The sequence below is a fragment of the Giraffa tippelskirchi genome, chromosome 9, assembly GCF_054371585.1.
Source record: "Giraffa tippelskirchi isolate mGirTip1 chromosome 9, T2T-mGirTip1v1.2.pri, whole genome shotgun sequence".
NCBI classification, from domain to species: domain Eukaryota; kingdom Metazoa; phylum Chordata; class Mammalia; order Artiodactyla; family Giraffidae; genus Giraffa; species Giraffa tippelskirchi.
The window spans coordinates 58399108-58416138 of record NC_137283.1 but is presented as its reverse complement, the minus strand read 5'-3'; the positions used below and the strand labels follow the sequence as shown (position 1 = coordinate 58416138).

The 17031-nt window shown below is 49.4% G+C and overlaps 1 protein-coding gene and 1 long non-coding RNA gene across 11 annotated transcripts in view; one reads left to right on the top strand and one right to left on the bottom strand.

The window, feature by feature from the left end:
* The window catches only part of TXNRD3 (thioredoxin reductase 3), a 35467-nt gene that overhangs the window by 2330 nt on the left and 16106 nt on the right, over positions 1-17031 (bottom strand). For 3 of the 10 annotated variants that reach the window (XM_081526626.1, XM_081526630.1, XM_081526633.1), the window contains exons 7-14: positions 15026-15168; positions 14742-14857; positions 13908-14133; positions 13136-13228; positions 7610-7686; positions 6965-7121; positions 5589-5696; positions 2116-2211 (exon numbers count right to left, since the gene is read on the bottom strand). In XM_081526626.1, coding sequence (XP_081382752.1) covers positions 2116-2211; positions 5589-5696; positions 6965-7121; positions 7610-7686; positions 13136-13228; positions 13908-14133; positions 14742-14857; positions 15026-15168 — 1016 coding nt within the window. Of the gene's footprint in view, positions 1-1752; positions 2012-2115; positions 2212-4789; positions 5113-5588; positions 5697-6964; positions 7122-7609; positions 7687-13135; positions 13229-13907; positions 14134-14741; positions 14858-15025; positions 15169-17031 lie in introns of those variants that run through there. The other 7 variants (XR_014064426.1, XR_014064427.1, XM_081526627.1 and 4 more) reach the window with 5 other exon arrangements.
* On the top strand, positions 1115-12169 carry LOC145520362 (uncharacterized). Its single transcript, XR_014064429.1, has 2 exons — positions 1115-4096; positions 11233-12169. It is a non-coding gene; the product is annotated as an uncharacterized LOC145520362 (long non-coding RNA).

Genomic DNA, 17031 nt, shown 5'->3' with positions numbered 1-17031 from the left:
AAAGCCTCGTCCAGAGAAAGGCCATAATCCCCTCTGGTTCTCTGAAGGCCCAGAGAGGGAAGAACACTGCAGGGCGGTGAGAACTGGCGGAGCGGGCTCGCAGGGACTCAGGAAGGAACCGTCTCATAGAGACAGCACCACGGGGCCGGGGCGGCAGCAAACGCCACCGCAGAAGCTGCAGATCTTTACCCAGAAGACCTAACCTACTCAGAAGCTCTGACACTTAGTGGCTTTCAACGTGGATGGAAAGATGCATCTAGGGCGTTCATGGGCTTCCCAGGTGGCGCTAGTGGTAAAGAACCTGCCTTCCAATGCAGGAGACGTGCGAGACCTGTGTTCCATCCCTGGGTGGAGAAGATCCCCTGGAGGAGGGCATGGCAACCCCCTCCAGTATTCTTGCCTGGAGAGTGCCATGGACAGAGAAGCCTGGCAGGCTGCAGTCTCTGGGGTCACAAAGAGTCAGACACGACTGAAGCGACCGGGCATGCGCGCAGTCCTTTCACAGTGAGAGAGAAGTCAGGGTCTGGCTTCACAGCCTCAAAGGACAGGCTGCTCCTGTGTTGGGCACTGACACAGTGGAACCCAGCACTGACCCACCATCCCCCAAACCCCAGGGCCTCGAGAATTGTGCTGAATCGACTGTGCTTTGTGCTCAACAAAGCCTGGATGACATCTGCTTACAACATGGTTTACAGAATATTTGAAGCCTACCGTTGAGACCAACTGCTCAGAAGAAAAGATTCCTTTCCAAATAGGAATGCCCTTTCCAAATGACATGCCTCTGACCACCCCCGATCTCTGATGGAGACGTACAATGTGATGGATGTTGCTTTCGCATCAGCTAACACAACAGCCCTCTGCTGTCCAGCAGTCAAGAAGCAATCTTGACTTCCAAGTCTTATTATTGGACAAATCCATTCTGCTAGGCTGTAGCTGCCACAGACAGTGAGTCCTCTGGCAGATCCGGGCAGAGTGGACCGAAGGCCTTCTGGAGAGGAGTCCCGTCCCAGATGTTGTAAGAACATCGGTTTCATGGGACGAGGTCAGAACAGAAACCTGAGAGGCGTCTGGAAGAAACTGACTCTAGCCCCGTGGATGACAGCGAGGGGCCCAAGACTTCCTGGAGGAAGGAAGGGAGACGTGGTGGAAGCAGCAGGAGAACTGGGGTCAGAAGTGGGTCCTGAAGACGTGGCTGAGCTGCCACCACCTGAGGATGAACCAAACACAGGAGGAGCTGCTCCCACGGACAAGCACAGACAGCGGTTCCTGAGATGGAGCGACTCCTGCAAGAGGCCATGACCACAGCCATGATGACAACCAGGACTTGGGACACGACTCACGCTTGGTGGATAAAGGAGCGGCAGGTCAGGGAGGATGGACTCCAACTCTAAAGGCAGTGGCGCTGTGGGTAAAACGCTATCAAACAGCACTGCCTGCTCCAGGGAAACCACTCATGAAAGAAGAGTCCTTCTGAGTGGCCAACGTCACGGTCATCTTGTTTTGAGAAATGGCTGCAGCCACCCCAGCCTTCAGCCACCTCCGCCCTGATCAGTCAGCAGCCCCAGCACTGAGGCCAGGCCCTCCACCAGCAAGAGGGTTACAATCCGCTGAGGGTGCAGCTGATGGTTAGAATGTTTAAGCATAAAGTATTTTTAAATTAAGGTTGTACGTTGATTTTTTTTAGACAGAATGCGACTTCACTGTAGTCTGGTGTAAACGTGACCTCACAAGCACAGGGAAACCAAACAATTCTGAGGCTCACACGACCATGACATTTGATTTATTGCTAGGTCTGGAACCAAACCCGCAATGTCTTCAAGGCACGCCCGTGTCTCCAGATGCAGACGGACGTGCCTACACTGTGTAGTTGACGGCCCAGATTACGGCAGATCCTGAAGCTCCACACCACCAGTCAGAGCGCCCCGGAGAGACACGATCCCGCAGAGAAAGGGAGGCACATGTCCATTCCCCTCAAACACAGCGTCTGCGCGGCAGGCTGAAGGATTTCCGCCTAGCCCCGAGAGCTATCTTTAAGGAGATTATTAAAACCCAGATACGAGACTAAAAGCGACATTTTATAATCAAAGCATGCCCGCTTCCAACCACATGACGTACGTTGTCCAGTTTATTGCAGATTATCTTCGCGTAACAAGTGTTGTTGTCTCTGCAGGCCACTGTCCACTCAAGAGGCCAGAACAAAGTGTGGTAGACCTGCAAGAGAGAGGCAGAGGTCAGTGTCCATGGAGACACTCCTGCCAGGCTCCCTGATCACACAGAGACGGCTCTCAGAAACTTAAATGCGCATGATCCCAGCTTCCGAGTCTGACAGAAATAAACTCTTCTGCACATTTTAATACAAACTTTTTAACCTCTGTGGCTACTAACAACATGAGATAAATGCTTCTTCACCCCGAGGTATTATTCCTAAAATACACCCAGAATGTTAAGAAAAGAGATGGCACCAATTCTTGAGATTATAAACAGGATTTCTGAAACAGAAAGCTCCCAGCTTCGAAGCACCCTGAGTCCTGCACGGGCCCCTCTCCCTGTATCTCCTCCACTCCTTTCCTCACGTGCATTGCTCTTGTTCAGTCGCTTAGTTGTGTCTGACTCTCTGCGACCCCATGGACTGCAGCACGCCAGGCTCCCTTCTTTCACTCTCTCCTAGAGTTTGCTCAAACTCATATTCATTGAGTTGGTGATGACATCCAACCATCTCATCCTCTGTCGTCCCCTTCTCTTGCCCTCAATCTTTCCCAGCATTGGGTCTTTTCCAATGAGTTGGCTCTTCATATCAATGTGTTAGCTATGCTTTTCCTTCCAGTATTTGGAAGATTTTGTTTCATTTAAGTATTTGATCCTCCTGGTTCAAAGTGGGCGTGAAGTGTGGACCCAACTTCACATTTTTCCTGAATGTTGTCCGCTTACTCCAACACTCTTAGTGAATGTCTTTTGCCACAGATTTAAAATACTGCCTGTATCACGTGTTCATTCTCCTAAGCACCTGAATCAATCTGGGCTTCAGATTCTGTTCTGCTGGTCTTCCGTCACCTGTGTGCCACTCAGCACAGTGTTAGTGCCTGTACCCTCAGGATGAACTGTCCTCTCCGACAGGGCTGGTCCCCTCCTCCGCCCCGTGCTCTCCTTGTCCAGGCCCTCCCTTTGGAGTTCCCTAGGGGTCCAGTCGTTATCACTCAGCACTTCCTTTGCTTGGGGGCCTGAGTTCAATCTCTGGTTGGGGAACTAAGATCTAACAAGCTGAGTGACACAGCCTGCCCCCTGAAATAATTTCCCTATTACTGCCTTTTTAAAGAGTTTTAATTGTTAAATCAACTTATGCACTAGAAGTGCAAATTTAAAAGCTCCGGTATGCAACCCGCCACCTCTGCCGGCCGGTGCCCTTTTCAGTCAGACACAAGTGCCTTCCCCCCTGCTTGTCACCAGCCTGCACGCTTTTCAACAGCACACTTTCACTGCTGTCGCCTGCTCCTGGGCAGGCTCTCCTTCCTGACCTGCCCTCCTGTTCAGCAGGCTTCACTCTCTCTTCCCTGGCCCCTGCCCTCCCACCTGCCCTCCCAATCACACTGAAATTTGTTAGCTAGATCAGTGCCCGTGTTTCCTCACTAGGAGGAAGCTCTTCAAGGAGAAATGGGCCACCCCGTGCGGGGGGATGAGGCTGGACCCTGACCTCACACGTGTGTGTACTGAAAGTTCTCAGAATGGATCAGAGGCCCACACTTCAGACCTGAAAACCGTAACACTCTAGGAAGAAAACACAGGCATCAATCTTCACGACTGTGGGTTAGACAATGATTTGTCAGAAGTGACATCAAAAGTACATGTCACAACAGAAAAAAAATAAAAGACACACCGGACTTCACCAAAATGAAAGATCTTTGTGTTTCAAAGGACACCGTCAGGAGCGTGAAGACAGATCCCACGGAAATGGTGAAAACTTTCATAAATCACCCCATGGCCTCTCACTAAGCTTGTGATGTGTTTCCCTGATGACAGTGAGACCGAGAATCTTTTCACGTGTCTGCTGCCACTTGCGCATGTTCTTTGGAAAAATAGCCTTTGCTCTTTTAAAAGCCGGGTTATTTGGTTTTTATTGTTGTAAGAGTTCTTTGATATTCTACATACAAGTTCCTTATCAGAGATCAAAGTCCAGAGGACTTTATGGCATGAATTTTGTGAATGAATTACATTTTCTTATCCCATCTTACTGTGTCTACCCTCACCTTTTCACCATAATTTCCTCACTTGAAAAGATACTATATGTGGATTTATGTGAGGTTTCCTCAAATCTCTTTATATTAGGAATATCAAAACTACTAACAGGTCAAATTTTCAGTCCTGCAAAATGCAAAAGTTAAAGTCTAGACTAGGTGTGCTGATGTGCAGGGGGCCTTAGGACAGACCCGAGAGTGGCCCCACAAATGGGGGCTCTTCCTATAGACACACCCCTTCATCTGGGGTGCAGCCTCCTACGTGCCTCCTCTCACGTGCCTGCCGTCTTTGGAACTAAGTGTTAAATCCATGATGGCTACCGTCACTTGTCAGAGACCCGAGTAAAAGTTCACCACTCACACAGGTGGTTCATTATTCCCAGGAGTTAATTATAAACACTGATCAAATTATGCCCTCTGAAATGGAAACTTCTCACTGAAAACACCACCTGAACAACAGCCCTTGAAAACACGTGGTAGTTCTAACCCTCTGACCCCCTTCGTCCCCCAACCCTCCCATGTGGGGAGAAGGGGAGGAGAAGGCCACCCGGACTACCCACCACATCACAGCGTGAGGAGGCAGCGTGGGGCGGCGTGACTGGACGGGAGCAGAGAGCAGCTCTGGGGGCATCTGAAGAGCCCGCAGCCCTGGAACTGCTCCTCCCGAGCCTGCGACCGGGTTGGGGGCTCCTGGAGCCACTTCCTGAGCCTGGCCCCGCCGCGCCACGTGGGGAAGGTGGACAGAGCCAGCTCGGGCCAGCAAACGTCCCCACAATGTGTGACTGAGACAAACACTGGGTCAGTCAGCTCCTCCAAAGACCAGAACTAGCAGCAAACTTGCAGTGGGGAGAGGCCATGTCTTGTCTGCCACGTGCATTTGTTTCTGCAGGAACAGAAGCATGACCTGGGTGTGCGTGCACACACACATGTACAAATGCACGTACACACATGCACACACATGCACATACATACATGCACGTCCACACACATACATGCAGACACACACGTCAACCCCCGCAGAAGGAGGAGCTGCCGTGGCCCCCCGGCCCCTGGTACCCCCCACTCCCCGCAGCTCCCGGGAGACTGCGTGCTCCCTCAGAGGCCTCCCGCGCAGACGCTGCCCGTGCACTCAAAGCCCTGTGCGCATAGTCTGCGTCCTTCTTCCCAGCTGTGTGACGACCACACTCTGCCAGAAACAGGGCTTACATTATTTAATTTCCAACTTTCTTAAAGCAGGAATACAATTTCCTACAATGCAGCCATTACAGGAACTTGCAGAACTACAGAATAAGAAGTGGCCAAGAGGAGGACCCATGGATTAGAGGCAAGGTCTAAGAAGGCACCAACCCCACATCTTACATTCAGATTCTCCGCCTGGTACACCGCGCTGGCCTTCTCCTCTGAGTACCCACAGCAGCCATACTCCAAGGGTGTGAACACCACGGTGGGGACATTGACGTAGTCACACTGCAAGATAGACAGCTCATGTCTCCTGTTCTTTACAGTGAAAATCTATACAATGTATATTTATAAACGGAAGACAAACAAGCATAGCCCAGGGCAGGGGACCATCACCCACCACAGTTCAGGAACTGAGTCACTAAGCAGACGGGGGAGCCCCGACTCCGACTGCTTCAGTGAGACCGGGACCCCTCAGCCACGCACATGACCGCACCCCTGCAAGGATGAGCAGGAAGCCCTTCCGCCACATCGGGCAGGGCGATGGGACGGCCTGCCAAGGGGAGACGGCCACGTGCTGAGCCTGTCTCATCCAGAGCCGCATGGGCCTGCCCCCAGTGCTGGAGCAGCAACCCCTCCCCCCCAGGACATGTTCCCTGACCCCTCCAGTCAGAAGACAAGACGGCCCCACCTGGGTGCCCCCACATCACCCAGGACAACACCCTGAACGTAAGATGCTCATAAAGTATTCATTCAAAACCATCAGCAAACGGTAGGGAACTGCACACGACACAGGGGCGCCTTCCCAGCAAAACGAGCACACGCACTCAGTCCAGTCGCTCAGGCGTGTCCGACTCTGCGACCCCATGGACCGCAGCACGCCAGGCCTCCCTGTCCATCACCAACTCCCGGAGCTTGCTCAAACTCATGTCCGTCAAGTCAGTGATGCCATCCAACCATCTCATCCTCTGTCGTCCCCTTCTCCTCCTGCCCTCAATCTTGCCCAGCACCAGGATCTTTTCCAATGAGTCAGCTTTTCGCATCAGATGGCCAAAGTATTGGAGTTTCAGCTTCAACATCAGTCCTTCCAGTGAACACCCAGGACGGATCTCCTCTAGGATGGACTGACTGGATCTCCTTGCAGTCCAAGGGACTCTCAAGACTCTTCTCCAACACCACAGCTCAAAAGCATCAATTCTTCGGCGCTCAGCTTTCTTTATAGTCCAACTCGCACATCCATACATGGTATCATCTGCATATCTGAGGTTATTGATATTTCTCCCAGCAATCTTGATTTCAGCTTGTGCTTCCTCCAGCCCAGCGTTTCTCATGATGTACTCTGCATATAAGTTAAATAAGCAGGGTGACAATATACAACCTTGACGCACTTCCTTTTCCTATTTGGAACCAGTCTGTTGTTTCATGTCCAGTTCTAACTGTTGCTTCCTGACCTGCATACAGGTTTCTCAAGAGGCAGGCCAGGCACGCGCACTGATTTTCCTCTAATCATGATTTTTACTTAGACATTGTCCCAAAGACAGCAGTGAGAGACTTACCTTCTCTGATCGGCCCCCGAAAAGCCTTCGAGCCAGCAGCTTGCCCGCCTGCACGGCGACCGGGGTGAGCTGCGGCTTGCCCTCCAGGACGTCCCCGACGGCGTAGACGTAGGGCACGCTGGTCTGCTCCTCGTCGTTTACTGGGATCTTGCCCGTCCTATTGCATTCGGGGAAGAAAAAACATATTACAACTGACTCTGCACTGCTGGACGCAGACTCCCTTCTAGAAAAGAAGGAGGCAGAGAGGAAGACCCCGCCAGGCGCTCACGCGCCTTTGTCTCCAAGTGTCCCTGCCTGTTTTCTCAGCGCTGAGGACAGCGCCAGGCCTCCCCCAGAGTCGAATATACCGCTTTGGAATTTTCCTCCTCGCCTGATCAAGGACACACAAATTCATTGTAAACCACAGAAAGTGGATGCATACATTTCCACAATTATTTTTTACAAGTAAGTGCTTAATGCATGAGATGTTTAAAGAAAACATCAAGAGTTATCAACTGATTCATGAAATAACTGATAATACAGAGCTGACACATTACTTACTACAAAATAAATTCAGAGCATCTCAGTATCTCAGTAATTAAGTCAGAATTTCCCAGGGGCAATCGAGCTTTGAGCAGGGCTGGGCGCTAACACCAGGGTACTTACATCTCACTGATGTTCACACCAATCTTCTCCAATCCTAACTTCTTCGTACAGGAGTCACGACCAATTGCTAACAAAACCTGCATTTAGAGAGACGGCAGAAACACAGATCATCAACACCAGTAACAAAAACAAGAACATCACGATGAATCCTTCAGATGCTGACAGAACAACAGAATGTCATCAACAGCCTATGCCAATCAATTTGACAATTTAGATGAAGCAGATTCCTGCAAAGATAGAATTTACCAAACTTACACCCACATGACTCTGAGTAACCCTACATCACAGGCTGCCCCACGCCCCCTCCCCTAATTCATGTTGAGGCACTGACACCCAGGACCTCAGAATGCGACTATGTTTGGAGATGGGCCTCTACAGAGTTGATCAAGGTACAACAAGGCTGTTGTTGTTCAGTCGATAAGTTGTGTCTGACTCTTTGTGACCCCATGGACTTGTAGTCCACCAGACTCCTCTGTCTATGCAGTTCTCCAGGCAAGAATACTGGAATGGGTAGCCACGCCCTTCTCCAGGGGATTGAACCCTTGTCTCTTGCATTGGCAGGCGGACTTCTTACCACTGAGCTACCAGGGAAGAGTGGTCCTAGTTCAGAACATAACAAAGTACCCCAGATGAGGTTCCTCTAAGTTCTGGAGGTCAGACTCCTGAGACCAAGAGTCTGCAGGTCAGTCTCCTCTCTCCTTGAGGAGAGAGGTCAGAGGCCTCTCTCCTTGGTGCGTAGATGGTCACTTTCTCCCTGTGTCCCCATGTGGTAAACCCCTAGATGCTATGGCAGCTCAAGCAGATTAAGGGCTTCATACTCACAGAGACTGAATCCACGGTGTATAAACTTCTCCATGAGTTAACTCTAGAGCCACATGACCTCATTAGTAAAGTGTATGTGACACTTAAGAAAAGCACCAATGATACACAAAGCCTCCAGGACAAGAAAGAGGAACAACATCCCCAGGCCTGTTTGTAAGGTGTAAATATCTGACACAAGGTCAGACAAGGGCAGTAAAAGAAAAGAAAATTTGAGAGGACACCCCTGGAGGCTCAGCGGTTAAGAATCCGCCTGCCAATGCGGGGGACATAGGTTTGATTCCTGGTCCAGGAAAAGCCCATGTGCCGAGGGACAACTAAACCCCTGGGCCACAGCTACTGAGTCTGGTTGCTCCAGAGCCCACGTGCAGCAACAAGAGAGGCCCCTGCAGTGAGAAGCCCACACACGGCAAGGAAGAGCAGCCCCCACTCGCTGGCACTAGAGAAAGCCCGCACACAGCAACGGAGACCCAGCGCGGCAAAACATAAATAATTCAAAAACAAAATCAGAAGCCAGCAATCCCCATGAGCGCAGATGCAAAACATTTAACGGATGCCAGCAAATAAAATAGAGCAACATAAATGAAGGATAATTGATCATGACCAAGTATTTTGGGCCTGTCCCAAAATACAAATCTGGTTTAACATACAAAAACCAATCAATGGAATTCATCATTTGAACAGAATAAAAGAGTAAAAAACTTACTCATCCCAATAGAAGCTGGGACAGCATTTGACAAAACTAAGCACCCTTGAGGATTTCAATAAAAGCCTTGGTGCTCTCGGACTAGAAGCACATGTCCCCAGCCTGACAAAAGAATCTGCAGGACCCCGAGGGTGTACACGCTCGCAGTGGAGAAAGGGCACCTCACTCACCCCGACATGGGAGACCCTCACAGTCTCTGTTTAACACCACGTGGATGCCTTAGCCAGGGTAACGAGGCAAGAAAAAGAAATAAAATGCACACAGACTGGAAAGAAGAAACAAAACTACTGTTTTATGCAGAACAAATCCTAAGAAGGTCAATACAGAAAAATCATTTGTACTTCTATGTACTACCAACTAACTGCTGAATATTTAAAAATTTAAAATATCATTTGCAGAAGTTTAAAAATATGAAATACTTAGAGAAACATTTAACAGAAACACGAAAGACCTCCAGAGAAAAATGATAAAATGTTGCTGAGAGAAACTAAAGAACTTGCAAACATAATAAACGGAAAAAGTATAGAGGTTTGTGTACAGGAAAAATCAATGCTGTTAATTTAAGATGTCAGTTTTACCAAATTCATCTACATAAGCAATACAATCTCAGTCAAAACCTCAGCAGGCTTTTTTTTCGAAATTGGAAAGCTGATTTTAAATTTATGTGGAGGAAGCAACTTAAGTGTCCACGGACAGATGAATGGATAACGAAGATGTGGTGAACATATACAATGGAATACTACTCAGCCATAAAAAAGACATCATGCCACTGTAGCAACATGGATGGACGCAGAGATTATCATACGAAGTGAAGTAAGTCAGACAAAGACAAATATCGCTTGGTATCACTTATATGTAGAATCTTAAAGAAATGATACAAATGAACTTATTCACAAAACAGAAGCAGACTAACAGACACAGAAAACAGACTTAAGGTTACCAAAGGGGAAAGGGGAGGAAGGGATAAATTAGAAGTTTGGAATTAATAGATACACAAGACTATATATAAAGTAGATAATTAACAAGGACCTACTGTATAGCACAGGAAACTATTAAATATCTTCTAATAACCTATAATTGAAAAAGAATCTGGAGAAGAACAGGTGTATAAGAACCAGCCACCAACACACACCACACAGATGGGCCCCGAGGGGCATGGACGGCACGGCTCCAGATCATGACTAAACAGGAAAAGCTGGTAGAAAAAGAGTAGCCTTAAACAGCCTGTTGATTGTTAAAGAAAATTGAACATATCTTCACTGAACATTCTAGGCCCACTCTATCAAACATGCAAGGCTGTATACTGTCACCCTGCTTATGTAACTTATATGCAGAGTACATCATCCGAAACGCTGGGCTAGATGAAGCACAAGCTGGAATCAAGATTGCCGGGAGAAATATCAATAACCTCAGACATGCAGATGACACCACCTTTATGGCAGAAAGTGAAGAACTAAAGAGCCTCTTGATGAAAGTGAAAGAGGAGAGTGAAAAAGTTGGCTTAAAGCTCAACATTCAGAAAACTAAGATCATGGCATCTGGTCCCATCACTTCATGGCAAATAGATGGGGAAACAGTGGAAACAGTGTCAGACTTTATTTTTCTGAGCTCCAAAATCACTGCAGATGGTGACTGCAGCCATGAAATTAAAAGATGCTTGCTCCTTGGAAGAAAAGCTATGACAAATCTAGACAGAATATTAAAAAGCAGAGACATCACGTTGCCAACAAAGGTCTGTATAGTCAAAGCTATGGTAGTCATGTACAGATGTGAAAGCTGGGCCATCAAGAAGGCTGAGCACCGAGGAATTGATGCTTTTGAACTGTGGTGTTGGAGAAGACTCTTGAGAGTCCCTTGGACTGCAAGGAGATCCAACCAGTCCATCCTAAAGGAAATCAACCTTGAATACTCATTGGAAGGATGGATGCTGAAACTGAAGCTCCAATACTTTGGTCACCTGATGCTAAGAGCCAAGTCACTGGAAAAGACCCTGATGCTGGGAAAGATTGAAGGCAGGAGGAGAAGGGGACAACAGAGGATGAGATGGTTGGATGGCATCACTGATTCAATGGACGTGAATTTGAGCAAGCTCCGGGAGTTGGTGATGGACAGGGAAGCCTGGCAAGCTGCAGTCCCTGGAGTCCCAAAGAGTCAGACACAATTTAGCAACTGAACAAAAACAACAATTCTAGTAGTACATAAATGCTTCTAGAGAATAGAAAAAGAAGTAACAGACTTCTTTCATGAGCTAGAATAACTTTGATATCAAAATCTGGGAATTTCAATATGTGAAAGGAAAATTATAAGCCAATATAATTCATGAATACAGGTACAAAAATTTTAAATAGCCAAATTTAAAAATATATAAAAAGAACGATTCATTATCCAGTTGGATTTACACCAGTAATATAAAGTTGATTGTAAACAATGTAATGCAATACACTAACAGATTAAAGAAAAAAAAATCATTAACAGCCACAAAAGGAACATTCTTACAGCTGAACACCTACTTATGACTTTTAACAAACAAACAAACAAAAAACCAAAATAACAACAACAAAAACAACTTAGCAAACAAGAAACAGAAAACGATTTCTTTACCGTGATTAAGAATATCTACCAAAACCCTATGGAAAACCTTGCTCTTTAACCATGAAACACTGAAAACCTCCCTCCCGACCCTGAGAACGAGGCTGGAGTGCCTAGGTCTGCGTTTCTGTCGACACTGCATGGGGGGCTGCGGCTGGTGCCCTCATGCAGGAAAAACGAGGAAAGGGAAGCAATCAACAGAAGGAACCAAGTCCTTGCTGTGAATGCGTAGAGACAAAGAAGATGCTGAACCATTTAGGGATAGATGATCAAATAGGGGCTCAGCAAGATTACTGAACATTGAATCGAATCACACAACTGAGCAGCCTTTCTATATATCAGCAACAGACTGTGAAGGACAGTGATACTTTTTCAAAAACACCATTTGTTTTCTTGTAACTACACAAAAATATGTAAATACCTAGGAATAAATCTAACAGAGGATGTTCTTGATGTCTATAGAGAAATGTACTAACTTTGCTGGGGGCTATTACAGACGGCCTAGGTCAAAGGGCAGACATACCAAGTTCATGAACTGGAAGCCTGGATACTGCAGAATCGAGTGCTTCCAACTGGTTACACACCCATCACAACCCTGATCAAAATCCCAACGGGGCTGGTTTTTATGTTGGTTTTCCTTACACCTATCTTTGGCTTTGGTCATCCTCGCAACATCATTCACTTCTAGTTGAAAAAAATCATGTTGTTAGAGTATATGAAACATAAATGAATAGTTTGATCCAGTTTAGCGATAAACTACAGTTTACATGAGAAATGTTGGTATCTGACTATCATGAGTTTAAGTTATAACGGCTGCCACCCAAGGGTCCACGGACTACTCACACTGTTCAGAGATTTCACATCGCTTGTTTTTGTTGCTTTTGACTATAAAATATAATCAATGCTCATTGCAAAAATAGTCAAATGCAGAAATGTACGAGACATCTAACTCCCCAGAAGTGAGCATTAAAAGCAGGCATGCAGACCTGCTTCCAGGCTTCCCATGTGGCTCAGCTGGTAAAGAATCTGCCTGCAGTTCAGGAGACCTGGGTTTGGTCCCTGGGTTGGGAAGATCCCCTGGAGAAGGGAACGGCTACCCACTCCAGTATTCTGCCCCGGAGAATTCCATAGTCCATGGGGTTGCAATGAGTTGGATGCAACTGAGCGACTTCCACTCACACCTGCTTCCAGATTTCGTTCCCTGCACAGTTACAGACACCCGCATATTTCAGCATCGTATTCTTCGTGTGCCACCAAAACCCATCAAATATCAATAGCCCAACACATTCCACATGTACTAGACTCTCACAGAGAGTCAAAAAAGTCAATCCTGGTATCATCTCCCCACGTGTTTCATCTGCGCCAATTCACGAGCGTGTTCGTCCACCCCTGCTCGCCCAGCAGATGCTCACCGTGTTGTAAATGCCCTCCATTGTCTCCTTTCCTTCTGTGGATTTAGCCACTACCTTCAGCCTCCCAGGCAGGCCCTTCTCCAGCTGCTGGACCTGGCGAGGAGGGACAGTGCGCGGATTCTTTCCGCAGGTGACAGAGAACTGGGGTGGTGGGTGGGGAGCGCAGGGCGTGTATGTGTGCAGGCGGGTGTGTTCTGTCTGCATGGAGCAGAAACAGGAAGGAGGACCGGCCCGTGGCAGGTGGAGGGAGAGACAAGGCCCTGGGTGAGCGGGAAGAGCGGAAGGGGAGCCGCTGGGGGTGCTCTCCGGTGCGGACTGCACCGATCGTGTGCACCAGGGGACCACCTCCCGAGGTCAGAGACAGGCCAGGAAGGTAGCGGGAGGACACCAGGCGGGAAATCAGGAGCTTTATTTTGTCTTGTTGAATTTAAAATGTTGAGAGGAATTCAAGACGACATGCCCAGCAGGTGGCTGTATAAATGGGTGTGGAGTTGAGGCAGATGTTAGTAGAGCCATCAGTACTGAGATGAGACTTGTGGGCAGAGGCAGGGAGGGGCAGGGAGGGGCGGAGAGGAGGGACCTCTCCCTCCTGGAGATGGTGGTCCAGTCGTTAGGACTCGACACACCCACTGCAGGGGGCACAGGTTCCATCCCTGGTCGAGGAACTGAGATCCCGCACGCCTCAGGATTTTTTAAAAAATCAAACAGAAGAGACGCTCATGGAGCTGGGTGGGCAGGGCGATGGCCAAGGCGGCCCAGAGCCGGGACTCACCTCCACGGGCACGAACTTGCGCAGGAAGCGCACGCCGAGCTGCTGCATGGAGGCGCCCACCTTCTCAGCCATCTCCTGGTCGAAGCCCCGCAGGAGCACGGAGCGCACCATGACCGTGACCTCCAGGCCCAGGCCGGCCAGGAAGCCCGCGCACTCCAGCGCCACGTAGGATGCACCCACCACCAGGGTCGCGCCTGGGCAGTAGGGCAGCGAGAACAGGTCGTCGCTGCAGAGAGAAGGGTCTCCATGTGGGACGGCGCCACGGGGCCAGAGCAAACGGGCGCTGGGGGAGGTGGCCCTCAGGGATTGCAGGTGTGTCCACCTCAGAGGAGGACGTCCAGCCAGGTGACTGGAAATCAAATAGTGGACCACATGCAAAGCCTGTGTCGGGTGTTCACCTGAACAGCCAAACAGAGACAAACGTATTTCTTAAAGGGCATCTGGTTGAGAAAGTGTGCAAGTCGTTATCCCACTTTATACATCAAGGTCACAGGTCCTCTTGACAACTGTCCACCGGGAATTCCTGTTAAATCCCAGCATCAGGACAGTGAGTTCTCCTGGTCACCCGGCCCATCACTATCACACAGACATGAAACCCTGAAGCTAACAGCATTCACTGCTTCGCTCCAGGCTCCAGCAAGTGTGGACCAAAGCCCAGATTCACTCTCCTGCCTGGAAGCCTGGAGGCCTAGAGACACACTGTGTGCATCTGTGCTCTTAGCTCTGCCTCGAGTGCCCTTTCACTTGTCCTCAACGCATGAAATGAGACAAGGAGTGAATACTCTGGAGACAAATGTAACGCAACTTAGGGGCAGACAGCCTAGTTAACCCCACCTGGTGATACAGTACTCTTTGTCTCCCTGGATTCCCAAGTATCGCGGCCTCTCTCCTGTCGCAATGACGAACTTTGCAGCAGTATAAAACGCCTCCTGTCCTTTTTCATTGGTTGCCTTGGAAAAAGCAAAGCAAACTTCACATTTCATCTAGTACCAGAGTGATCGGACATCAGGACGCTCACACACTGGTTGCAGCCCTCAACACGGACCATGGAGCCCGGGTTCACGCGGGAGCAGGCGGAAGTAAGGGGGGCAACCAATGGGGCCAAAGGCCCGACCGACCTTGACTTTGTGGTGCTCGACAAACTCCCCGTAGGAATTGACGTAGGTCACTGCCTTCTCCCGCAGAGCCAGCCGGTAGCCCCAGTTCAGCGAGCCGATGTGGCTCTGGATGGACTCAGTCATGGCAGCCCAGCTGTGCTTCACTGGGGAGAGAGCGGGGGGCGGGCGGGTGTGAGGGGCTGCACTGCCACGGTGAAGTCACACACACCACACGCGTCTCTCGCTTTAAGGATCCAGAAGTGAACAGAAGATAATTAGCAAGAAGTCTTTTGGTGCCAATTACAGGCACCATGGCTTCCCTGGTGGCTCAGACAGTAAAGCATCCACCTGCAATGCAGGAGACCCGGGTTTGATCCCTGGGTCGGGAAGATCCCCTGGAGAAGGAAATGGCAACCCACTCCAGTATTCTTGCCTGGGAAATCCCATAGACGGAGGAGCCTGGCGGGCTGCAGTCCATGGGGTTGCAAAGAGTTGGACACGACTGAGCAACTAATACACATAGCTTCTTTCATATTACAAAGATGTAGAAAGCAGAGCTCTGAACATGATGAAAATCCATAGTGTGGGGTGGGAAACAGCCCTCCCATGGCCGGCCCCCAGGGTCTCCAGGTGGGACACGGGTCCCCCGCAGGCAGGGCTGTGACAGTGAACACCAGAGCTAAGACAAGAGCTCACCCACTGCCTGCTGAAGCCAGGGTGAGGCTGGTGGAATCAAGGCTCCTCCTTACTCCTGGGCCTGCCAGGTGGGGCCTATTTCCTGGATTCCCCCTATCTGCTGATGATCCCCAGGGAAACACTGGTCCAGGGTCCCGTCAAGCTGGGTGAGACCCCCAACCACAAACCCGGCCGACTAGGGGTTCACTCTCGGTCCCATTTGGACCCTGACCCTCCAGCGCTCTCAGGGGCCCACCCACCAGACTGAGGGACCCCAGAGCACAGGGGGGACAGCGGTCACTGTGTATGGGGACTTGGGCGATGTCAGCGATTATGGTCCAGATGACACGTCACACTTCCCACAACCTCAGCAACAGGACAATAGGTCTAAGACCGTGTGGTCCAGACGGTCAGTCTGGAGACCATGTTCCCCGACCCCACGCCCGTGATCCCGGGGTTACGACTACCACTGACTAGCTCTCTGCTGGGCTCACGTCCTCTGTCGGCCCCTCTCCCCAGACAGGCCAGGCTCCCGGACCCCAGAGAACCATGCATCTAATGGCCCTGGGGACCTTTGCTTCTGGTTTGTGTAAAAGACATTCTCAGAAGTTCCACAACATGCCTGCCTGCCAGCACCCCTAGAAGCAGGGTGAGATACACGGCTCCTGGGGACCCCCCCCAGACCCATAGGGTCAGGAGCAGGACCATGGAGGCTGGGCACTTTAGAAGGTCCCCGGGGCTCTGACATGGCAGGTCCATGGAAGGACCTGCTCTACTGTGTCACCCATCCGCTCGGTCGTGTGACAAGCAGCAACAGCATCTTAAATTCAGATGGAAAAGTCGCTCCCCTGATTTCCTTAAAGGTGGTACAGCTACCCTCACACATTTACTTTTCAATACGAACTTGAGAATAATCTGTCCAGTTACAAAAAGAAAAAAAAAATTCTGACATTTTCCTTGGATTTTAAATAAACTTTACGAAATAACTCTGAGATAATGTCTTCACAATATGTGAACATTCCCTCCAAAATCAGAGCATAGTTTTGTTATGCTTTCATACTTCCTTGTATGTTTTGCACACCCCTAGTGGAGTGTCTTCCAAGTCCTTGTATCATTTTTGCTGTGAGTTCCATTATCCATTATTTGCTGTGATTTCCATTATTCCATTTGCTGCGAGTTATTACTGCTGGTACAGAAGTTCTGCACACTCCTCTTCTCAACAGCTTTCCGACCTCATCCGCTCTCACGTCCCCATTCACTATTCTGTGTGTTCCAGGCCTGCCACACTCCTCATCTTCTCACACGTGCTCAGAGGCCCCAGGACCACCTCCAGGCCAACGTGAACATCACTT